The sequence below is a fragment of the Macaca nemestrina genome, chromosome 4 (genome assembly GCF_043159975.1).
Source record: "Macaca nemestrina isolate mMacNem1 chromosome 4, mMacNem.hap1, whole genome shotgun sequence".
NCBI lineage: Eukaryota > Metazoa > Chordata > Mammalia > Primates > Cercopithecidae > Macaca > Macaca nemestrina.
Genome location: NC_092128.1, coordinates 179,221,882 through 179,247,115, shown reverse-complemented (window position 1 = coordinate 179,247,115; position 25,234 = coordinate 179,221,882). Strand labels below are relative to the sequence as shown.

The 25,234-nt window shown below is 47.3% G+C and overlaps 1 protein-coding gene across 2 annotated transcripts in view; it reads right to left on the bottom strand.

Moving 5' to 3' along the window:
* The window catches only part of DOP1B (DOP1 leucine zipper like protein B), a 122,573-nt gene that overhangs the window by 62,407 nt on the left and 34,932 nt on the right, over positions 1-25,234 (bottom strand). For both annotated transcript variants that reach the window (XM_071095690.1, XM_071095691.1), the window contains exons 3-10: positions 18,639-18,820; positions 18,068-18,238; positions 9,702-9,891; positions 6,298-6,396; positions 5,853-5,976; positions 3,729-3,838; positions 3,362-3,476; positions 965-1,085 (exon numbers count right to left, since the gene is read on the bottom strand). In XM_071095690.1, coding sequence (XP_070951791.1) covers positions 965-1,085; positions 3,362-3,476; positions 3,729-3,838; positions 5,853-5,976; positions 6,298-6,396; positions 9,702-9,891; positions 18,068-18,238; positions 18,639-18,820 — 1,112 coding nt within the window. The remainder of the gene's footprint in view (positions 1-964; positions 1,086-3,361; positions 3,477-3,728; positions 3,839-5,852; positions 5,977-6,297; positions 6,397-9,701; positions 9,892-18,067; positions 18,239-18,638; positions 18,821-25,234) is intronic.

The window sequence follows — 25,234 nt, the reverse complement described above, 5'->3', positions numbered from 1 at the left end:
CATCTATGTATTTACGTATGTAGTAGAAGTCTAGAAAGAGGTAAAAATGTTTTATGGTTTTCTCTGAAGGGTGCTAGGATTATGGGTGACATCTTTTTCTTTATCTTTCAAATATCAGTAAATTCGACAACGAACATGTATGACTTTCATATTCAGAAAAACAATAAACCGCTTTCATTCTGGGAGAAAAAAGCAAACACTAAGAACTCTTGGTACACTTATAACTAATAAACCAGAAAAACAGGAAAATTGATTTAAATTTTCAATGTACCCAATGCTAGTTCAGGCAGAAGGAAATTACATTAAGAGTAAAGCAAAAAAGAAAAGGTTGTATCCCTTTAAAAGGAACAAACTAAACAAACAAAACAGGGTTTGTGTATAACTGTGCACCTGAGGCCGATGTGCCTGCTCTCTTCCAAACACCACTCACTCTGCCTCCGGGACAGTGGAGCCTGTGCCCTCCGGTGCCCTGCCTGGGTCTCCCCCAATCTCCCCCAACACACCCCAGACTCCTGTCCTGAAGACTCACATCCCCTTTCCACTTGCCAGGCACACTCCCCTCCATTTTCCCTCTTCTCTCCATCCTGTAACTCACCACTTGGGTATACTAGATCAAGTTGCTTTTGTTAAATGAGTTTCATACTTGATCAATACATACATTTCATTGTTTCATACTTGATCAAAAATACACTTCATACTTATCAAAAAATCAATAAATACCTGTCATCCCAGGCTGGGGGAAAGACTACATCAAACTCCCTTTAAACTCTTCACAGTACTCAGTAGGGAACAGTCAATTCCCACTGACTGACTTCAAGGCATTGATTATTTTAACCAAGGGTCTCACCTGCTGCATCTCCACTTTCTCTACTACTTCACAATTTATAGTAAGCAAGAGAGGAAAAAAAAAATCATAGTACCAGGGAGGGAAAGAGATGTGTGATGTTAAAGGCCAAACTCATACCTTATCAGCGAATTTCCACTCTGGGTGTAGCTAAGTTTAAGATCAGAACCAAGGGCATCTCTGCAGTAAGAATAAAAGGCCCTGATGACTTCGAGAAACAAATTCCCAACCACCTGAGGCCCTGCAATTAGAAGGAAGATGGTCAGAGACAGATTAACAATCCCTTTTAAATCAGTGACATATACATAAGACATATATACAGTAAACCTGCGCATACAGACAATTTATATAGTCTAAAATATACAGAAACTTAACTTTAGTGGTGACAACTTTAGCTGGGGAAACAACATTCATGAAGATAGCCAACATTTTTGTAGAACTTCCTATGTGCCAGACACCCTTCTACGCATTTTACATCTATTAACGTATTAAACCCTCGTAACAGCCATCTGGACAGATCCTGTACTGCTGATTACACATAAGAAGATGGAGGCACAGAGAGGTTAAGTAACTTGCCCAAGGCAGACTCTGCTAGATGAAGGCAGAGAGCAGACAACGTGTGTTAAGTGTGCATAAACTGCTGGCCAGGGACATTACTCAACAGAAATATCCAGAGAGCAGGGCAACTTCTTCAATTCCTTTAGTCATGAGCTGGAGCAACACAAAAGAAATGATGCCCATCCTGAAATGCTGAGAAAGATGGCACAAGAGAACTGGACCAGCTGCACGTCAGAGAAGCTTCACTGCAACCAGGCAGGGGATGGACAGGGCATTTCTGCTCTGCAAACTGCAACCCTCAGGCAGCTGAGGGCCTGACTTCTTACCCACGTATCCAGAGGAAGAAACACGCAATCAATTCAGAGAAAACGAAAGCTCTGTCAACACTGGCAAAAAAGCAAATTAATCCAATCTTTTACACTTTCTTTTCACAAAACCAAAAGATGTGTCTCTGAGAGAACTATTTTCATGCTAAGTTTCCTGTGTATTTGTTTTAAGATAGAATTTATTATTATTTTTTTTTTGGAGACAGAGTCTTGCTCTGTTGCCCAGGCTGGAGTGCAGTGGCGTGATTTCAGTTCACTGCAACCTCCACCTCCCGGGTTCAAGCAATTCTCCCGCCTTAGCCACCCAAGTAGCTGGGATTACAGGTGTGTGCCACCACGCCCAGATAATTTTTATATTTTTAGTAGAGGTGGGGTTTTGCCATGTTGGTCTCGAACTCCTGACCTCAGGTGATCTGCCCACCTCAGCCTCCCAAAGTGCTGGGACTACAGGCATAAGCCACCGGGCCCGGCCACAGATTTCTTTTTAAAGTGAGGGAGAGGGCCGGGGCGGTGGCTCACACCTGTAATCCCAGCACTTTGGGAGGCCGAGGCAGGCAGATCACTTGAGGTCAGGAGTTTGAGACCAGCTTGGCCAAGATGATGAAACCCCATCTCTACTGAAAATACAAAAATTAGCCAGGCGTGGTGGCGCATGCCTGTAAACCCAGCTACTGGGGAAGGTGAGGCAGGAGAATTGCTTGAACCCAGGAGACGGAGGTTTCAGTGAGCCAAGATTGTACCAGTGTGCTCTAGCCTGGGCAACAGAGCAAGACTCTGCCATTCATTCATTCATAAATAAATAAATAAATAGTGAGAGAAGGTCACTTTTCTCAACCTATGCTAATACGATCATAGTCTCTAAGAGGGGAGCCTTCGGTGACCAGAGTCTAGTTCACCCCCCTTCATTTTACAGTGAAAATGTTTTTACTCTACACAGCGAAAAGAAATGGCTTGCCCAGGATCCCAAGGCAAAAAGATGGAGGAGGTCCCCTACTTAATTGAAAATCAAACCGAAGCTCATTTTAAGTATGACACTGCAGAAACAGTCTTAAAAAGGAAATACCACAGGCGTTCTGTAGACACTATAGGAGCTCAAAGGTATTTTCCTAACAAAAATGTTCAGATTATTGTGCAAAACGTTTTTTTCAGATAGCGTCTCACTCTGTCACCCAGGCTGGAGGGCCGTGGTGCAATCACGGCCCACTGCAGCCTCGACCCCCTGGGCTCAGGTGGTCTTCCCACCTCCGCCACTTGGTAGCTGGGACTACAGGGAAGCACCACCATGCCTGGCTAATTTTTTTTGTATTTTTTTGTAGAGATGGGGTTTTTCAACGTGGCTTTTCAGCCATGTTACCCAGGCTGGTCTCAAATCCATGAGCTCAACTGATCTTCCTTCCTCCACCTCCCAAAGTGCTAGGATTACAGGCATGAGCCACTGCGCCCAGCCATGCAAAACTTTTAAGTGACCACAGATCTGATCATTGAACCATATAACATGACTTCAAATTTCTGAAATTCCAAAGATTACAGTATATTCAAAATAACACTTCGGTTGTATCTCACCGTGTTGTATTTCCCTGAAAACAGGTAATCTGTATTCGGCATAGGATTGTAGCAGCATTTCTAACATTACCTATCTCTGGCTTGTCAAGCAGACTGATGAGGACGCGAAAAGGCTTCAGGTATGCATGATGGCGTTCCTCCACGTCGGCATCTATGAACTTCTGATGCAATATCTCAGCCAGACCCTATTTATTTTAAAAAAGCCACATATTAGAATATCGTATATCATAAAGTGTAACAACATTACTGGCTATTTTAATTGTTAAATACTCTGGGACAGAAGGCAAACCAGTCACCCAGCATGCAACAAATACACTGCAGTTCCCCAACCCAGGGGCCAAGGAACATGCTCACTGCCTGTGTGGAAGCCTCCCAAAGAAATCCACCGGAGAATCATCACCAGGGATGCCCTGAACTTTCCAGAAATGCTCCTTTACCTCAACTAAAAGATCCTTGGAGTATTTTTCAAAAAAATAAGACGACTGATCTTCATAAGAATTTGAGATTTCAGATTCTGGCACAACGGTATTTCCTTTAATGTCTGAGCCTATAAAAGAACAAGCACCGAGCTGTAAAGAGAGCTATGTTTTTAAAGGACATCATATCGTGCAAAAGTCTCATGCTCCAATATTTTTAAAAATATATTCCTCTGACGGAAAACCAAAATCAGATCCAGAAAGACCAAGTCAGATTTTCTTCTTCTGACAGGGGTGTGGCTAATGATCAGACAGGCAGAATTCCATCTCAATGGGTATCAATTTAGTTTGTTCTAAGAATTTATCCTGTTGGCCAGGCGCGTGGCTCATGCCTGTAATCCCAGTACTTTGGGAGGCCAAAGCGGGCGGATCACCTGAGGTCAGGAGTTCGAAACCAGCCTGGCCAACATGATGAAACCCCATCTCTACTAAAAATACAAAAAAAATTAGTCGGCTGTGGTGGCGCACACCTGTAATCCCAGCTACTTGGGAGGCTGAGGCAGGAGAATCACTTGTATTTTTTAGTAGAGATGGGGTTTCACCATGTTAGCCATGCTGGTCTTGAACTCCTGACCGCAGGTGATCCACCTGCCTCGGCCTCCCAAAGTGCTGGGATTTTACAGGCATGAGCCACCAGGCCTGGCTGAGGATCATTTTTTAAAACCAGTGTTTTTTTTGTCCAGCATTATGTGAGATCAAGGTATTCTCATGCACATGCCCCCAGTAACTGGAGCCTTGGATAAGTCTGCGAGATTCTCAGGGCAAGGAAGTGCACCCTCATGGTACGGGCAAAGAATATGGGACTCCTGGGGCCGCAACTAAGTGAGTCAGAGTTGGCGCTGTGGTCAGGCCCAGTGCCCTCCACATAGCATATCAAGTCCCGTAAAAGCAGAGCTGTGCATTTAACAAAATCATCCTTTACATACAAGTCCTTAAAGAGCCGATAAATAGTCTTCTTAAAATCCTTAGTAAGCTTCCATGCAATGACTTTTAAAGGTTTTATAACTAGGGAGAAGAGAAGGAAGAAGGACTGAAGAGGACTCCTTGACTTTGGTAAGATCTTTGGTACAGATCTTTGATAAGATCTGAATGCTAGGCTGAGTGCGGTGGCAAGTAATCCCAGCACTTTGGGAGGTAGAGGTGGGCAGATCGCCTGAGGTCAGGAGTCCAAGACCAGCCTGGCCAACAGGGTAAAACCCCATCTCTACTAAAAATACAAAAACTACCCGGCTGGGGTGGTGGGTGCCTGAAATCCCAGATACTTGGGAGGCTGAGGCATGGGAATCACTTGAACCTGGGAGGCGGAGGTTGCAGTTAGCCCAGATTGCACCACTGCACTCCAGCCTGGGCGATGGAGTGAAACTCCATCTCAAAAAGGAGAAAAAGGATCTAAATGTTGAGATTTAATCAGAGCTGTAAAGTCCTGTCACAATCGTTCTGCATACCACCTTTTCTTAAGTGTGTGAATATGGGACTTCAGAAAATTCATGAACATGCTATCTTTTAAGTTGCAATTTCCTAGACTCTGTCCCTGGGAGGCCTTCCAACCAACAGTCAAGGGGCCTTTGCCAACAAATTTATAGGCAGTCCACACACTCTGACACACAGAAACAAGGCCCTGGGGCTCTCGTGATCTCCAAAGTTATCCAAATGTCTCCCAAAACATTTCCACTTACACAAAACCTCCTCCTTTATTTACATATCTTCCACAATATTTGTAAGTTTTCTCCATGATACACCCTCATCCCATGAAACTTCTTCATAGCAACAGGCTTCTACTTGAATAAGGTTTTGCTACCATGTTTTGGTGGTATTTCAAGCTCTTAAAATGGAATTCGGTTGGCATTTTAAAAATCCCACTTATTATTTCCCCTTTTAAAAAACAAAAAAAAAACAACTGCAAAATAACCAAGCTATGTGTAGGCAGCAGACCTCAACTGATCAGTGCCGTATTTAGTCATTGTGGTATCTTTCCATACTTCATGATTCAGGGATACATCACCAAGACCAAATCTTATCCCAGAAGTCAGCACTAAAAGGTTTCACATTAACTTTGACTTTAAAAGGGTGCATACTGCTCAGTACCTAGTAACCATGCATACAGTCTTCTGTTCAGGGACATGTCCCTTCTCAGTAGTGTCTGGGTGGCAGCTGAGAGAATGCGCACGATGTCAGATCTGAGGAGGGGAATGGCTCTCTCATTGGAATCCTATTAGAAGGACAGAGAAATTTACTACAAGGGAACGATAGGGGAGATTGGTGACTTTTTGACATGCAGCCTTCCTTGCCGGTCTACAAAGCTCAGTCTCAAAAAGGGCTGGTTCCTTACACATTACCTATGGAAAGAAGCTATTCAATACGTGCAATGAAAACGCTATCCTTGCAAAAATGAACAAGGACTTTTCACTGGCTACCAGCAAATAACGCCCATGAGTGGCTGAGCTGTCCTCTTAGGATAAAACTGCTTGAAATCTATATTCCACCCCTTGGGAAACACCAGTGACTTACCAGAAGAGTACAAATGACTTACCAGACAGGTATAAAATGGGAAGAAAAACAGAACGATTTCCAGATTATTTCTTTGCACAAGAACATTTGAGTCCAACAGGGAGGCACACAAAGATTTCACCTGTAAACAATCAAATGATGTTAGCATTTTCAGGCTACTTTTTATGGTCATAAAAATGAAAGTAACCTTTCCCGGGAATCTTGAAACTGTGTTGTATCACTCAGAAGAGAACCAGAAGCCGCAGGTCAGGAGGGCGTGGGTTCTAGCTCTCGAGGCCGGCAGGCTTCGTGACATCAGAGAAGACGTTCAGCTGCAGACCTCACTGTTCCACGTGAGAGCCGGAGGGATTTGGACCAGATGGCCAGGTTCTATGATCTCAAATTCTACAATCCCAGAAAGGATCCAACAGGAACCTTAGAGTAAACTAAAGCTCTGAAGACACATGGGAAAATAATTCCTGATCAATTCAGTAGATATTTTGAGTGTCTTTTCTGAATACAGATAGGTAGACTAGAGATGCATAAGAAATTAGAGCCACAGACAAATGCTCAGAGTTCAGAAGAGGAGAGCTCTTTCAACTGCAGAGAACAATGATGCTCCACAGGAAAGCGGGGCTTGAAGGACAGGAAGGAGCTACACTGAGACTGCGAAGAAGGGCAGGAATCGAGAGCCAGTGGGACAGGAGGGAATGGCTGGGAGTAAAGGCACTGTGAGGCCAGGCCCAGTGGCAGTTGTGTGGGAGCGCAGGGACTGCAGGGAAGTGTGAGGTGTCGTGGCTGGGAGCAGATGGTTAGACTGCTCTTGAGCTTGGACTATAGCTGTTGACAATGGGAAGTCAGATTTATTTTATTTTATTTTATCTTATTTTATCTTATTTTATTTTTGAGACAGCATCTTGCTCTGTCACCCAGGCTGGAGTGTATTGGTGCAGTCTCGGTTCACTGCAAGCTCCGCTTCCCGGGTTCACGCCATTCTCCTGCCTCAGCCTCCCGAGTAGCTGGAACTATAGGCACCCGCCACCACGCCCGGCTAAGTTTTTGTATTTTTGGTAGAGATGGGGTTTCACTGTGTTAGCCAGGATGGTCTCGATCTCCTGACCTTGTGATCTGCCTGCCTTGGCCTCCCAAAGTACTCGGATTACAGGCGTGAGCCACCGTGCCCGGTCTATTTTTTTTATTTTATTTTATTTTTCTTTTTTTTAGACGGAGTCTTGCTCTGTCGCCCAGGCTGGAGTGCAGTGGCGTAATCTCGGCTCACTGCAAGCTCCGTCTCCCGGGTTCAAGACATTCTCCTGCCTCAGCCTCCCGAGTAGCTGGGACTACAGACACCTGCCACCACGCCCGGCTAATTTTTTGTATTTTTAGTGGAGACGGGGTTTCACCGTGTTAGCCAGGATGGTCTCGATCTCCTGACCTCGTGATCTGCCCGCCTCAGCCTCCCAAAGTGCTGGGATTACAGGCGTGGGCCACCGCGCCCGGCTATTTTTTTTTATTTTCTTTGAGACAGGGTCTTGCTCTGTCACTCAGGCTGGAGTGTAGTGGTGTGATCTCGACTCACCGCAACCTCCGCCTCCTGCATTCAAGCGATTCTCGTGTCTCAGACACCTGAGCAGCTGGGATTATAGGTGCCTGCCACCACACTCCGCTAATTTTGTTTGTTTTTGAGATGGAGTCTTGCTTTGACGCCCAGGCTGGAGTGCAGTGGTGCAATCTCGACTCACTGCAACCTCCACCTCCCAGGTTCAAGCGATTCCTTTGTCTCAGCCTCCCGAGTAGCTGGGACTACAGGCGCCCATCACCACACCCGGCTAATTTTTGTATTTTTAGTAGAGATGGGGTTTCACCATGTTGGCCAGGCTGGTCTTGAACTCTTGGCCTAAGGTGATCCACCCGCCTCAGCCTCCCAAAGTGCTGGGATTACAGGCGTGAGTCACTGCGCCCAGGTTAATTTTTGTATTTTTAATAAATGTGGGGTTTCACCATGTTGGCACGGCTGCTGCTGACCTCCTGACCTCAGGTGATTGACCTGCCTCGGGCTCCCAAAGTGCTGAGATTACAGGCATGAGTCACCACACCCAGCCGGGAAGTCAAACATTTTTAAAGCACAGGATACATATGAGCAAAGTTAGGCTTTGGAGAACCAAATCTCTCAGCAGTTGATAAGGACTAGATGGGGAGAGAGTAGGATGAGGATAAACCAGTCAGATCCAAGAGTAAGAGATAAGCCAGAGCAAGGCCGAGACGATGGAGAGAAAGAGACAAAGGGGATACTGACAGGGCAGGAAAGGGACATGTTCATTGGGATCTCCTGTGTCCTGATCATTGTGCAAGGTGCTTTTCATCCATTTTTCCACCTTGTCCTCAGAGAGACCCTGTGAGGCAGGTCTACAACCCCCATTGTGCAATGAGAAATGGACTCAGAGGGGTAATTTACACCCAGCTGCAGACCTTCTCACCTGCGAATTCAATCTAAACACTTTAAGATCAAAGTGTGGGAACACCACCAGGTAGCGAAAGACAGCAAGCCATAAAAACACAAGAGGCAGGTTTGGGGAAAAGAGACAAGGATCTGTGAGGTTAGCATTTCTAAGGGCACCAGAAGGGATGTCATTACCAGGGAAGAAAGCTTCCCTTGAAGGGCCTAGAGATGGATACCTGACGAACCCCGATAATTTAGATTTGAAAGCAGCCAATGGAGACAGGAGAGCAGGGGGAGGATGCCAAGGGAGGAGGGGGTTGCCATGTGTGAGTGGGCAGTGGCCCCCGTGACACAGGACAGAGGAAGGAAACAAAGACCCGAAAATGCGGCAGACCCTGTGCGTGCAGAGGCCTTCTGAGCACTGTGTGCAGCTAAGCACATTTCTGCAAAGCCAGGGGCCTCCAGAAGGGACCTCTGAGGGTGTGAACACTTATTTGAATGTATAAATCTTAATGCCACTTTGGGAGGCCACAGTGGGTGGATCAGCCGCCAGGCAGGCAGTTCAAGACCATCCTGGCCGACATGGTGAAACCCCATCTCTACTAAAAACACAAAAATTAGCCGGGCGTGGTGGCAAGTGCCTGTAATCTCAGCTACTCGGGAGGCTGAGAGAGGAGAATCGCTTGAACCTGAGAGGTGAAGGCTGTAGCGAGTCGAGGTTATGCCACTGTACCCCAGCCTGGGCAACAGAGTGAGACTCTGTCTCAAAACAAAACAACAAAACAACAACAACAAAAACTTAATGCATATGTTAAAAAAGCCACCACCATCCTCAACTGCACGAGGCCTCCTTCTCGCCTTGCTCAGCCATTTGTTACCCAGACTCAAGTGTAGTGCACTTCCCTTTCCTAGACGTCCCTTTGTAGCTTCAGTGACAACCTGCCCATGAGGATGCTGTGCCCACGTGTCGCCCCCTCCCCATGCCCCGTGAGGAGCACGGCACTCACCGTGAGTTGGTGATCGGTCCCCAGCATGTACTTCTGCTCCTGGCCGGGGGCGTCCCTGCTGATGTGGTTCACCACGAAGACTGAGGCGGGGAGGCGGATGGACGGGCTGGCCAGGACGCTCCCCCAGAGGGCGGTGTAAAACACCTCTTTGCCGACCACCAGCGATAGTCTCAGGAGCAGAGCATCCGTTCTGTTGATGAGACAGGAGAGGGTTCAAGGGCTCGCCCCGTCTTCCTGAGTCCTGCTGCACACCGCTCTGTGAAAGCTGCATGAAGAACCGCAGTGGATTCGTCTGGCTGGGGAAGCCCCACCTTCCTCACTGCCGGGAGCCGCTGCCATCTCTCACCCTGCTGTGTGTGTCCACCTGCTGGCTGTCACACTGACCCTGGATTTGCTAAAACCAATGTCACTAGGCAGCGCGGTGTCCTGGCCAATGGGAAGTGTCTAAGCAGTTGTGCGTGGCGGGGCAGAGACCCATCCCCACCCCGGCCACGCCACGGATGCCGAGGTGCTCACAGAAGGGAGGTCCCACCATAAGAGGGATGGGCAGGTCAGCCACTTCATAGAAAAGCAGAAGCCATTTGTGCATCAAAAACAAGGATACGCCGAGGACACTGATGACTTAAGCAATTAGATGCCACCAACCTGAGCACAGGCAAAAATGTGCCAAGTAACATCTGCCTTTAGAAATGCTAGGGGCAAATCTGCCTGGGGCTTCCCACGACCCTGCAAATTCCATCAGCCTGTTTCCTTTCAGTCTGCCCATAGCACCTGCATGTGCTGACTCCCGCTCCCAGGGGCTCTTGTGCTGAGGCCGGGCATTTGTTCGCCTCTCATCTCTACCTAGGTCTCCCATGATACAAAGTCAGCACCTTCTCACGCATCCTTTAAGAGAAGCAGCATCACCAGTGGATCAGGGCTGGTTTTTCCACTGACACTGACCAAGGCCAGACCTGTGTCTGTTCGGTGGTGTCCCTGCAGCTGACTGCGGCCCCTTCCCTGTCCACAGTGCACACAACCTGCAGGCTGGGTGACAGCATCTACCAGTAAAGCAGCAGAGGCACATTCCCCCTCAGGGATTTCGCCCCACGAAGGATCTGATTCATTACCTGAAAGGATTCATCCGCAAAGACCACAGAAAACAATGACAGCAAAAGCAACCCAGGGGAATGTGTTGGTTCACCCAGCTTGCCAGAGTGGGCCCTCCTGTGTCCAGATCCTGGCTGGGATGCCTCCTAGCTGCAGGACCTCGGACAAGTCTAACATCTGTGCATGCCCGTGCTCAGCTAACAGACTGGGAAGTAGCCTCGACCTCATGGAGATGTTGTGAGAATGAAGTGAGAGTCCCCTCGGAAAAAAAAAAAAAAAAAAAACAGTTTGGCTTGGTGCGGTGGCTCACACCTGTAATCCTAGCACTTCGGGAGGCTGAGGTGAGTAGATCACCTGAGGTCAGGAGTTTGAGACCAGCCTGAACAACATGGTGAAATCTCGTCTCTACTAAAAATACAAAAATTAGCCGGACATGGTGGCAGGTGCCTGTAATCCCAGCTACTGGGGAGGCTGAGGCAGGAGAATTGCTCAAAGCCGGGAGGCGGAGGTTGCAGTGAGCCAAGATGGCGTCACTGCACTCCAGCCTGGGCAACAGAGTGAGAAGGAAAAAAAAAAAAACAAAAAACTCAGCGCCGGAGAACAGACCCAATGCTTGGGCCATGCCCCCTGCAATTACTAGTAGGTCCGCTCTGTTTGCTGTCACAGCCCCAGTGCCTATTTGAGCGTCTGACTTCAGGTTGGCACTCGAAAAATCCCTCAGATAATTTTTTTGTATTTCCTTCAAAAAATAGGTACCATCATGTTATATTAAAAATGCATTTTGTTCTCCTTAAAATTAGCCTGAACTTTTTGGGGTCTTGTAAAATGTTGTAGGAAATAGTGCATGGTACCCTCTTCTTAGAAAAAATAAAACTGAAGAGGCATAAGTAATGGCTAAGTGTTCAGAAGAAGTACACAGGGCGATTTAGTGGCTGAGGTTATTGATTGGCCTTCTATTAAAGGTTGAGTAAACAAATAGAGCTTGTCTTTGCCCAGCTCTGAAATCATCACAAATACTATAATGTACACACCCTGGTGTCACAGTCCCCCTTTGCTTAGAACTGCATATTCCCAAAGTATGTTCCATGGAACACTGGCCGCTAGAGATGTTCCACCGAAGAGGGGTTCCACTGTCAAAAAGCTTGGGAAATGCTGTCTACGTTATCTCTTCAATATTCTGAAAACTGGCTACTAGCTTTCTATTAAAGAAATACATCTTTTTTTTTTTTTTTTTTTTTTGAGGCAGGGTCTCATTCTGTCACCCAGGCTGGAGTGCAGTAGTGCAATTACAGCTCACTGCAGCCATGACCTCCCGGGCTCAAGCAATTTTCCTGCCTCAGCCTCTGAGTAGCTGGGATTACAGACCCATGCTGCCACACTGGGCTAAGTTTTGTATTGTATGTGTAGACAGGGTTTCATCATGCTGCCCAGGCTGGTCTTAAACTTTTGGCTTTAAGTGATCTGCCCTGCATGGCCTCTCAGTGCTGGGACTACAGGTGTGAGCCACTGTGCCCAGCCAGTTTTATTTTTTAAGTCTCATTTTATTCTTAAAAAAAATGGACGCATGCTAACAATTTAAATGACATCACAGTAGAAACTACAGCAATTATGACAAACCTTTGGTATGAGAGAGCAAAATAACTGGGGTTAAAAATGAAATAACTTCCTATTCAACAAGAGTTCCTCTGATCATCTGGGTTGTTAAATTCCAATATTAGTGTGCAGTTTACAGGCCAGAACTCCAAACTTTTTTTTTTTTTGAGACGCAGTTTCGCTGTTGTTGCCCAGGCTGGAGTGCAATGGCACGATCTTCGCTCACTGCAACCTCCACCTCCTGGGTTCAAGTGATTCTCCTGGCTTAGCCTCCTGAGTAGCTGGGATTACAGGCAGCTGCCACCATGCCTAATTTTTGTATTTTTTTGGTAGAGATGCAGTTTCACCATGTTGGTCAGGCTGGTCTTGAATACCTGACCTCAGGTAACCCACCCACCTCGGCCTCCTAAAGTGCTGGGATTACAGGCATGAGCCACCACGCCCCACTGGGAACCCTAAACTTTTAATTCAAAATCACAAACAGGCCAGGTGCGGTGGCTCCTGCCTGTAATCCCAGCACTTTGGGAGGCCAAGGCAGGTGGATCATTTGAGCTCAGGAGTTCAAGACCGGCCTGGCCAACATGGTAAAACCCCGTCTCTACTAAAAATACAAAAATTAGCTGGGCTTGGTGGTTTGCACCTACAATCCTAGCTTCTCGTGAGGCTGAGGCAGGAGAATTGCTTGAACCCGGGAGGTGGAGGCTGCAGGGTGCCAAGATTGCACCGCTGCACTCCAGCCTGGGTGACAGAACGAGACTCTATCTCAAAAAACAAAACAAAAACAAAAAACCAACAAACATTTAAAAAAACAACAACAACTTCCAAACCCCAAGTATTTCCATCCTTCCTAACTCATCCTGGCTTATGCTCTTTCATGCCTCTTGCAAACACAGCTCCTTCAAATGACACTGGCATGCTCCACTCTTTGCAACTGAGAGCAGGTGAGCGGCATGGGCCGGGCACTGCTGACCCCAAGCACTCCACAACTTCGGTTCTGCAGCTGCTTGCCGAAAGGACAACCATGGAAAGACAAGCTGTCACAAGACAGCACCGTTTTGGTACAATCATCTGAAACTGAAGAGGCAGGGCAGTGACAACAGCGCCCTGTACCGCAAACTGCAGGTCAGAAACAGGGCTAAAGAGGGGGTAAAAAAAAGTCTCGAACCAGCACAGATGATTATCACAGTGCCTGAAACCAACCAAAAGAAATGTTGGTGCTCGGTGCGGTGGCTCACGCCGTTAATTCCAGCACTTTGCGAGGCCGAGGCAGGCGGATCACTTGAGGCCAGGAGTTCAAGACCAGCCTGGCCAACATGGTGAAACCCCGTCTCTACTAAAAATATGAAAATTAGCCAGGCGTCATGGTGCATGCCTGTAGTCCCAGCTACTCGGGAGGCTGAGGGAGGAGAATCGCTTGTTTCCGAGAGGTAGAGGTTGCAGTGAGCCAAGATTGTGCCACCGCACTCCAGCCTGGGCGACAGAGTAAGACCCTGTCTCAGAAAAAAAAAAAAAAAAAAAAGGTATGTCAGCCAAGTGGGGTAGCTCATGCCTGTAATCTCAGTGCTTTGGAAGGCTGAGGCCAGAGGATTGTTTGAGCCCTGGAGGCTGAGACTAGAGTGAGCTATAATCCTGCCACTGTACTCCAGCCTGGGTACAGAGCAAGACCCTGGAATTCAATGTGATCTTGTGCGTCATGCATACTGCAAGTCCCCAGTAAAGGGTCCATTGGTTTCCTCCACAATAGGGGCCCTAAGAGGGTACGTCTTCCCCCCCTCACACAGTGACACTGTGGGTAACTGTAATGGGACAGGACATCATGGGAACCCTGCACTATGGCCTCCCTTATTAATGAGCTCCAAAAGAAAAAAAGAAGAAAAGAAATGTCAATAAATATTTTTCAACTCTTTAAGTCAGGATTTCTGAACTTCCACCCCACTGACATCTAGGGCCGGGTCTTTGCTGTGGGGCACCCGTGTGCACTGTAAAATGTTCAGCAGGCCCCTGGACTCTACCCACTAAATATCAGTAGCACCTTCCCCACCCCCAGTTGTGACAACCAAAAATGTCTCCAGATATTGTTAAATGTGTCCTGAGAGTCAAAATTACTACTAGATTGAGAATTACTGGTTTAAATGGAAATATCTGGTGAGCTAGTTGTTGCCTTCTTACAAACCATTTAAAACATTCAGCTCTCCTCATATCCTTAGAAGAAGGGTTTGGTGCTTTCCCTGTTCTAATCTTGTTTTCTTAGTACAGCAAACAACAGCTATGTAGCTATTTCATGGGCACTTAAAAAAAAAAAAAAAGGTTTCTGACCAGTAATAGGTTATCTGCAGACCCCAAAGGGTTAGAAAGCCAGGGTGGATAACAGGTCCTAACAGGGGCCAAAAGTTTCATTTCTTATGGTTCACTAAAAATCACACACCAGGAACAGCCTCCACCTACATGAAACCTGTGAGTCACCCCAGCCTTCACCAGCTCAACCTAACTCACCACTTTGCAATTTCTACCCACGTGCTCAACATGACCCCTACTGCACCCTCCCTTTCTGCTCTCTGCACATTTTTTGGGGTGTTTCACTCAATTCCCAAGCACTTTTTTTCTTTTCTTTTTGAGATGGAGTCTTGCTCCATTGCCCAGGCTGGAGTGCAGTGGTGCAATCTCAGCTCACTGCAACCTCCACCTCCTAGGTTCAAACGATTCTTCTGCCTCAGTCTTCCAAGTAGCTGGGATTACAGGTGCCTGTCACCACACCTGGCTACCCAAGAACTTTTGGGAACAGTTACCAAACTGTCTCAGACTAAAATGGGCACAGCAACCAAAAAGTCTTGCACAGTCACTTCAATTACTGTGGCTGCAACACACTGGCTCAGAGGTTATTGTATAGCCTTTCACCGGCATCCACCTTGGAGAGCTGATAACTAATCACTGCTGGGTGCCACACTGCATTTGGTTTTCTGTCACAGCTAAATTGATTCAGTGATTCATGAAGCTTTACTTGGCTCTTGGTTCAATGTCAAGAAACCACAATATTTGGAAAAAAAATCAATGTTAAGCAACTTTAGCAACTGTTCACATGAACCTTCATTTATCAACTAAGAAAACAAACAAAAACACTCCAACTATTTCCATTTCTAGTGTGATTCACACAGATTTAAAAGATCACAGTAAGCTTTAGGGAACTAATGTGTTCATCGGTCCAATGATGGAAAAATCACGTAGGACATATACTCACATATCTGTCATCAGAACACAAACATAGCAGAACTTCTAGAAAGGGCCTGGGATTAGGAGTCCATTGGCATGGAGTCTGGTAATGTCCTCCAGCTGCCTCCTGTGTGACCTGGACGGCTCATTAACTCAACACACACTTACCGAGTCTCACCGTGTACCAGCCACAGGGCCTGCAGCTGGACTTAAAACTGCAACGAGACAGATTGTGCCTCCTAAGGTAGAAACTGTAAAGGTGGATTCTCCTCTGGGAAATGGAAAGCCAACACCTGGTCTATGTGAGAGCTTGAAATGGTTAAAGGGCAATGTTTTGGTTACATCTGTCACGTCCTGATATAGAGCTCATGAAATGCACCCTTGGCTACTTCCTGACTAACCCTTCAAACCATTCTGATTACTTGGTTTACTTGAGGCTGGGGGAGCTGTGCAAAGGGACCTGGATTGATTCATGGGTTCCACTCCAGCCTCCTGCACCCCTCAGTCACAGCTAACACCACAGGAAAGGGTGACCTGACTAGGGCCTCCAGCACAGGGAAATGTGAGCAGTGCGTTGTATAATCACATGGAAGCTTTTACAAGCACAAAAGTCACCAGTGACTGAACATGGGCTCTTAAAACAGGTCCCATTAACAGAGATGAATCACTGTGGCGTCTCTCAGAAGAGTTAATAAGCTGGAAGTGAGTTCTTACTTTATAATTCTCCGGAAACAAAGGTCACTGTGTATACTCAATAGTTTTTTTTTTTTTTTTTTTGAGACATAGTCTTACTCTGTCAGCCAGGCTGTAGTGCACTGGTACAATGTCGGCTGACTACAACCTTCGCCTCCCCGGCTCAAGCTATTCCTTTGCCTCAGCCTCCCAAAGAGCTCGGATTACAGGTGCATGCCACCATGTCCAGTTAATTTTATTGCATTTTTAGTAGATACAGGGTTTCACCATGTTGGCCAGGCTGGTCTTGAACTCCTGACCTCAAGTGACCCACCTGCTTTAGCCTCCCAAAGTACTGGGATTATAGGTGTGAGCCACTGTGCCCAGCCATACTCAATAGTCTGAACAGATACACTTTCTCCCATTCCTAAGCAGTGACCGGAAAAAAAAAACAAAAAAAAAAAACATGAACTTTTGTGCATATGAGTGTTACACATTTCTTCAAGGTGCTACTGAAATCTGTCAAGATATTCTGCTTCATATCACACTAAATTGCCTTTTCAAGCCCTGCCCTGGCTTTGCTTTTTAATTTAGAAGCAGCCTAGTTTAATGGAAAGAAGAAGGACTTTAGAATCCGATACGGGATGGGCGCGGTGGCTCACACCTGTCATCCAGGTACTTTGGAAAGCTGAGGTGGGCGGATCGCTTGCGGTCAGGAGTTTGAGACCAGCCTGGCCACCACAGGGAAACTCCATCTCTACTAAAAATACAAATATTAGCTGGGCGTGGTGGCACACGCCTGTAATCCTGACTACTTGGGAGGCTGAGGTGGGAGAATCGCTTGAACCCATGAGGCAGAGGTTGTAGTGAGCCAAGATCGCACCACTGCACTCCAGCCTGGGCGATAGAACATGATAGAACAAGACTCTGTCTCAAAAAAAAAAAGAATCCAATAGACACAGTGGAATAGAATCCCAGCTCTGGGGCTCGCTGACTGTGCGAGTGGGAAACCTTCTCACCCTCTGACCCTCACCTGTAAATGGAGGTAACTCCTGGAGCAGAGGAATTCATCACGCAACGTGATCATGTGTGTAAAGCAGGCTCCAAGTGCCCAGGAAAGGGTCCATTCATTTCCGCCACACTAGGGGCCCTCAGAGGGTATGTCTTCCCCTCCACACATGGTGACTCAGCGGGTAACTCCGTAGCAGGACAGGACACCATGGGAACCCTACACTATGGTCTCCCTTATTAATGAGCTACATTTCTCTCCGCATAAAGGATCTCATCGCTCCAGGCTCGGGACTTCCCCTTTGGTAAAGAGACACAGAGAGATTCCTGGGAGGAACACGGCATTTTGAAATCACAACCACCAAGGAAATGTGAAAGAGCAACCCGACCTCCACACCTACTGCTGCTTGCCATGTCTCTGCACTTCCTTCCCCATGTCTTTTTTTTTTTTTTTTTTTGAGACTGAGTCTCTGTTGCCCAGGCTGGAGCACAGTGGCATGATCTGGGCTCACTGCAAGCTCTGCCTCCCGGGTTTATGCCATTCTCCTGCCTCAGCCTCCCGAGTAGCTGGGACTACAGGCGCCCGCCACCATGCCCGGCTAATTTTTTGTATTTTTTAGTAGAGACGGGGTTTCACCGTGTTAGCCAGGATGGTCTCGATCTCCTGACCATGTGATCCGCCCACCTCGGCCTCCCAAAGTGCTGGGATTACAGGCGTGAGCCACCGCACCCGGCCCCTTCCCTGTTGTCTTATAAAGCAGTGGAGTAAACACAGCCTGGACAGGACGCCCACGCACCTGTCGGAGATCTCGGAGCCTTCTTCGAGGCCGGGCAGCAGGCCGACGATGAATGCCTGCAGACTGGGCAGGAGCAGCTTCTGCAGTGGGAGGAAGTACTTCTCGTACAGGGTGAGCAGCACCGGCCTCACCGACACCGCCGCATGTGCCAGGAGAGGAAATAACCCGCAGCTTCGAGAAAGAACGAGAGGGAACGGGGCAGAAATAAGATACCCAGTCAGAAGTCCCACGTGACAAGCCAGCCCAGGGGAGTTTTCAGAAGCAAACAGCTGGCCATTTAAACTGCTGGTTTCGATGTGTGTGTGACATGAGATGGTCACAAAACACTGTTATATAATGAGCCGGCAATGAAGCTGTCCGCACGTTCAGATCCTAAAGTTCCCTTACAGAAAAGTCAGGACGGATAGACTCTAGAAGGCGCCCAGTGACATCTCCTGATGATGGCTTTATGATTAATTGCTGCACACACAGCCCCACGCTTATATTGCCTGTTTGTCATTTTCTCATCTTGTGAGCTGAAATACTGGTTACTTGGGTAATAAAAAGGAACACAGCAGAGAAGCAATCGTACCTGTACAGAAACAAGTCCTTGGCCAGCCATTTGGTCCCCACAATTTTAAAGATAATCTCATAGGTTTCTAGGGCTTTTAAGTGCACACCACTGGGCAGGGCAGGATGCAAACACTGAGCTAATCTTTTACTGATGAGGAGCCGTCTTGGCAACAAGGAGTACCTCAGGTTACTCTGAAGAGCCTGTCAAACGAGAAAAAACAACACATGAGGAAGAAGGCAGTGATACTTACAATGGAGCGTGAATCTGCTGAAGCCAGAGAGACCGCAGCCGTGCCCTGGTGTGGCTGTCAAGAAAGAGATGCACGCAACAAGGGGGTAGAGGGACTGCATGGCGAGAGTCCACGGCAGCTCTGGCAGCGCTGGAGATGAGGCAGGCACAACGACTTTCTTAGTACGTGGCCAGCTTCTCGGTCACACCTCGGAGCCCATGGTGGGTGAGGGCCATGGGCTTCTCTGTCTCAGGAAGCCATGAGTAGGGGTTCACCCAGAAGATATGGATTGGGATTAAAGGAGACCCTTCCAGGCTGTGACTCCTGACATTTCTACCAGTTGGAGATGGTGCTGGGAGGGACCCGTGTTCCCAGGAGGAAAACGGCACCACCCCACCGGCCTGGAGCAATGGTTGTCCCGAGCTAGGCTTCCATAAGCAGGACACACGACATGCCTGCGGGAAAGCATCCCAGGGTGCTCGCTCTACCAAAGAGACAAAGTCGAGAGTGTGAACAGATCTATGCCGTCCTTTATGGCATCGAGTAACCATGGGCAGAGCTTTGTGCGTGGGAGGCCCCTCATGGCTTAATCTTTTTTTTTTTTTTGAGACACAGTCTTGCTCTGTCACTCAGGCTGGAATGCGGTGGCGCAATCTCAGCTCATGGCAACCTCTGTCTCCCAGGTTCAAGCAACTCTCCTGCCTCAGCCTCCCAAGTAGCTGGGACTACAGGAGAGTGCCACCACACCTGACTAATTTTTTGTATTTTTAGTAGAGACAGGGTTTCACCGTGTTAGCCAGGATGGTGTCAATCTCCTGACCTCATGATCCACCCGCCTCGGCCTCCCAAAGTGCTAAAATTACAGGTGTGATCTACTGCACCTGGCCGGCTTAATCTTACAACAGAGTGTCTGATGTTATGGGGGAACGATCCGCATAAGTAGTTCACTTGCTCACACAAATATTTACTGAAAGCCTAAGGGTAAAGTTCACGCTTCTTTTTTTTGAGATGGAGTCTTGCTCTCTTCTCTCACCCAGGCTGGAGTGCAATGGCATGATCTTGGCTCACTGCAACCTCCACCTCCTGTACCTCCTGGGTTCAAGCGATTCTCCTTCTTTAGCCTCCTGAGTAGCTGGGATTACAGGCACACACCACCACATCCAGCTACTTCTTGTATTTTTAGTAGAGATGGGGTTTCACCATGTTGGTCAGACTGGTCTTGAACTCCTGACCTCAAGGGATCCACCCGCCTTGGCCTCCCAAAGTGCTGGGATTACAGACGTGAGCTACTGTGTCCGGCCAAGTTCACGCTTCTTAAAAGGTCATTCAAAGGCCTCCCAAGCACGGCTCCTGCCTGTTCTGCCTGCAATCTGTGGCTCCAGCCTGCCTTTCACTGCCCCTCGCCTAAATGCCCTTCCGGCCACCTTGCTAACTCTTCCTCACGTGTGATTTAGCTCAGTGCCCCCATCTCAGGGAGGCAGAACAGGCCTCCCCCTGCAGTGCGAGGGCAGGGACTATCTTACTCTTCTCTGCTGTCTCCAGCACCTTGCACAGTGCCTAGAACAAAGCGGGCAGTCAGGAAGAGCATCTAAGACGTGTGCAATGCCAGCTGCATTCCATCCACATCAGAATCGTGGGCCCTCAGCCTCATGACCGCAGGACCATGACAACTTTCCTCCTGTATGCAAAGACTGCGATCCCACCTCTAAAACACACTCAGGTTATGTAGGACATAAAAGGAAGACAAGGAAAACAAGAATATTTTTCATCAGAGGCCTGTGGTCTAAGTGAATTCTCAAATTCAACAAAACGACATCTTTAAAAAAAAAAATCAGATATGGCCAGGTGCGGTGGTTCACACTTATAATCCTGGCACTTTGGGAGGCAGAGGTGGGTGGATCACAAGGTCAGGAGTTCAAGACCAGTCTGGCCAACATGATGAAACCCCGTCTCTACTAAAGCTATAAAAAATTAGCCGGGCGTGGTGGTGAGTGCCTATAATCCCAGCTACTCGGGAGGCTGAGGCAGGAGAATCACTTGAACCCAGGAGGTGGAGGTTGCAGTGAGCCAAGATTGCACCATTGCACTCCAGCCTGGGCGACAGGGTGAGACTCCACCTCAAAAAAAAAAAAAAAAAAAAAAGGAAAGAGAGAGAGAGAGAAAAATGCAGGAAGAGCAAAGGCAATGAGCCAACAGGACTTAGAAAAATGAGAAGATGCCTTCCCTTTGTGATAAGAAAAATAAAATTAATATTATAGTGAAATATCATTTTCTTCACCTGTCAGAGAGGTAAGCTTGACTCAAGCATACAGGTTCAAGCATAGAGCAGAGCGATCTAGAGATCAGGAACAAAGCTAATCAAAACCAGGTCTGGATTTGGCCAGACAGAACTTGCTGGACTGCTCCTTGGAGCTGTCATCACACAGAGATTGAGTGTTTACACACTCCACATGGAGGCTCGCACTTAACAAATGCTTCAAAACTAAGGCTAAACAAACCAATAAACGAAACTGAGGCTATTACTAATGCCTGGTCTAAGTATGCAAGCTTGGGCACCAGAGCCTCCAATTCCAGTTTCACAATTTGCTGGTTGGGCAAATCACCTTTCTGGGCTGCAGTTTCATCTGTAAAACTGAGGACCGTGATACCTCACGAAGTTACAAGCGTAAAGAGATACCATGTGTAAGGAGTTTAGCATAGTGCCCAGCACAAAGTAAGCAATCCACACACATGACCTCTTATTATAATAAAACTGAAAAATAAGCAGAAGATTTAAAGAAGGAGACAAAATGCATTGCCTTTTAGGAGAATCAGTTGAAACCCAGTTGTTTACTAGTGATGTCCTTCATCGTTACAAAAGCAACAAGGGCATTAATTAGAGAAACTGAGAAAAATATAGTATTAGAAAAGAAACTGTTGTATGTTTGATGGTGAGATCAACTGCAGGCCCAAATATGGCGAGAATTTTAACAGATGCCGAAGTCATGGAAGAAACCTGCATGTAAGAGGTACAGCTGAAGAACCTAAAATTTCCTTTTAAGATGACACAAAAAAGATAAATAATAATTTAACATTAAAAGGAGATAAGGTATTATTTCTTACATGACACAGTGAATTTTTTTTTTTTTTTTTTTGAGACTGAGTCTCACTCTATTGCCCAGGCTGGAGTACAGTGGTGAGATCTCGGCTCACTGCAACCTTCGCCTCCCAGGTTCAAACGATTCTCCTGCCTCAGCCTCCCAAGTAGCTGAGATTACAGCACCACCACCACGTCCAGCTGATTTTTGTATTTTTAGTAGAGACAGGGTTTCACCATGTTGGCCAGGCTGGTCTCAAACTCCTGACCTCAAGTAATCTGCTCGCCTTGGCTTCCCAAAGTGCTGGGATTACAGGTGTGAGCCACCGCGCCCAGCCGACACGGTGAAAAATGTCTAAAGAAACAATCTGCCTCCGGACACAAGACTGGAGATTAGAATCAACCAGGTGAAAATGCTTTCCATTTAATAGATTTGAAGCACTTTTGGAAACAAAAGGTTACTCACTCTAGTCCCCTAGACAGAACTCCCTTGTCCCCCTGTGTAGACTTAATCCATGCAGAAAATAGGGTGGTGAATCCTATTGAAAAATATCTTCCGCATCTATTAGAAGGACCAAAATCCAGAACACTGGCACCACCGAATGCTGGTGAGGATGTGGAGCAACAGGAACTCTCATTCATCGCTGATGGGAATGCAAAATGGTGCAGCCACTTTGGAAGACAGTTAGCAGTTCCTTACAAAACTAAATGTACTCTTCCCAAATGGTCTAGTAATCATGCTTGCTGGCATTTACCCAAAGAAGCTGGAGATCGATGGTAGGGTACACATCGATGGTAGGGTAGAATGTACTTAATACCACTGAACTGTGCACTTAAAAATGGTTAAAATGGTCAACTTTAGGCCGTGTGTATTTTACCACAATAGCATAAAGAGAAAAGAAATAATGCTATTTCATGGCAACTGCTCTTGCCGGCTAAGGCTGCAAGAGCCACAAACTCTTTTTTTTTTTTGAGACGGAGTCTTACTCTGTTGCCAGGCTGGAGTGCAATGGCGTGATCTCGGCTCACTGCAACTTCCACCTTCTGGGTTCAAGCGATTCTCCTGCCTCCGCCTCCCAAGTAGCTAGGATTACAGGCACGTGCCACCATGCCCAGCTAATTTTTGTATTTTTAGTAGAGACGGGGTTTCACTATGCTGGCCAGATTGGTCTCGAACTCCTGACCTCAAGTGATTCGCCTGCCTTGGCCTCCCAAAGTGTTAGGATTACAAGCATGAGCCACGACGCCTGGCCTAGCCATGAACTCTTGAGTGACGCTTGGACGCCAGCCCCTCCTGGACTGAACTGACCAGAGAACAATGGCACTGATTTCACAAATCCTGAGGCAGCCCAGGGATTTGGTTCAGCTCTCTTGAGAGTGAGCTTTCAATCTTTAATTAGCACAATAACCACCTTCTAGGGCTTGCAAACTCCTGACTTCCTCTTCAGGGTGTGTGTGTGGGTATGTGTTTTTTTTTCTGGCTTGTTTTTAAAGTTCTAGTGGGCTTTGTCTTATTCTCTGACAGCGTCTTCACCCTTCGCCCAACAACACACTTCAGCTCCCATTTGGCAACGTAGCTGACACTATGACCCACTAACCATGGCTAGAAAAACTCCAAGATAAGAAGTATTTGGAAGCCAAGAAGGAAGCCCTGCTCTCAAATTCCTTCTAACTCTCATCTAGGAGGAGAACCAAGAGCTCCTGCCCTCATGGACAGTCTTGGTGACTTTTCCTTCTTTGAGCTAAAACTGGGCCACATGTCACTCTCATCCCTCTCCCAGCAGGCCCAGGGCTGCCAAGACTGGAATCACAGCACAAATTGGGTGTGCCACCCTCACACTACCTTTCTCATCTCCATCCTCCATCCAGGCTTTGCCAAGAACCTTCTCCAGCAAGAAAAGCTCAACAAACATTTCCGGGACAGTTTCACTGTCCAGAAACCCAAACTGGCTGGCCAGTAAGCTTAATATATGTATCAGATGAGAAACGTTTTTCTGCAACTATAGAATAAATATCACAGAGAAACAGATGAACTGAGGCCAGGCGCAATGGCTCACACCTGTAATCCCAGCACTTTGGGAGGCTGAGGCGGGCAGATCACTTGAGGTCAGGAGTTTGATATCAGCCTGGGCAACATGGTGAAACCCTGTCCCTACTAAAAATACAAAAATTAGCCAGGTGTAGTAGCATGCACCTATAATCTCAGATACTCAGGAGACTGAGGTGGGAGGATCATTTGAACCCCAGTGAGTTGAGATTGCGCCACTGCACTCCAGCCTGGGTGAGAGAGTGAGACTCCATCTCGAAAAAAAAAAAAAAAGAGATGAACTGGCCAGGAAAAAAAAAAAAAAAAAAAAGTGATTTTGAAAACATGGCCATTTTTCCTGGCCAGTTCATCTCTTTTTTTTTTTTTTTCGAGATGGAGTCTCACTCTCTCACCCAGGCTGGAGTGCAGTGGCCGGATCTCAGCTCACTGGAAGCTCCGCCTCCCAGGTTTACGCCATTCTCCTGCCTCAGCCTCCCGAGTAGCTGGGACTACAGGCGCCCGCCACCTCGCCCGGCTAGATTTTTGTATTTTTTTAGTAGAGACGGGGTTTCACTGTGTTAGCCAGGATGGTCTCGATCTCCTGACCTCGTGATCCGCCCGTCTCGGCCTCCCAAAGTGCTGGGATTACAGGCTTGAGCCACCGCACCCGGCCTCAAAATCACTTTTAATTTCATTAATTTATTTATTTAGAGACAGAGTCTCACTCTGTCCCCAAGTGCTGGAGTGCAGTGGTGCAATCTCAGCTTACTGCAACCTCCACCTCCTGGGTTCAAGAGATTCTCCTGCCTCAGTCTCCTGAGTAGCTGCGATTACAGGCGCCCACCACCATGCCCAGCTAAATTTTTTTTAATTTTATTTTTAGTACAGACGGGGTTTCACCATGTTGGCCAGGCTGGTCTCAAACTCCTGACCTCAGACAATCTACCTGCCTCAGCCTCCCAAAGTGCTGGGATTAAAGGTGTAAGCCACTGTGCCCAACCCAAAACCTTTTTTTTTTTTTTGAGACACAGTCTCTCTCTGTAACCCAGGACGGAGTGCAGTAGTACGATCTTGGCTCACTGCAACCTCTGCCTCCCAGGTTCCAGCAATTCTTCTGCCTCAGTCTCCCGAGTAGCTGGGACTACAGGCGCGTGCAACCATGCCTGGCTAACTTTTGTATTTTTTAGTAGAGACACGGTTTCACCATATTGGCCAGGCTGGTCTCGAACTCCTGAATTCATGGTCCACCCATTTCAGCCTCCCAAAATGCTGGGATTACAGGC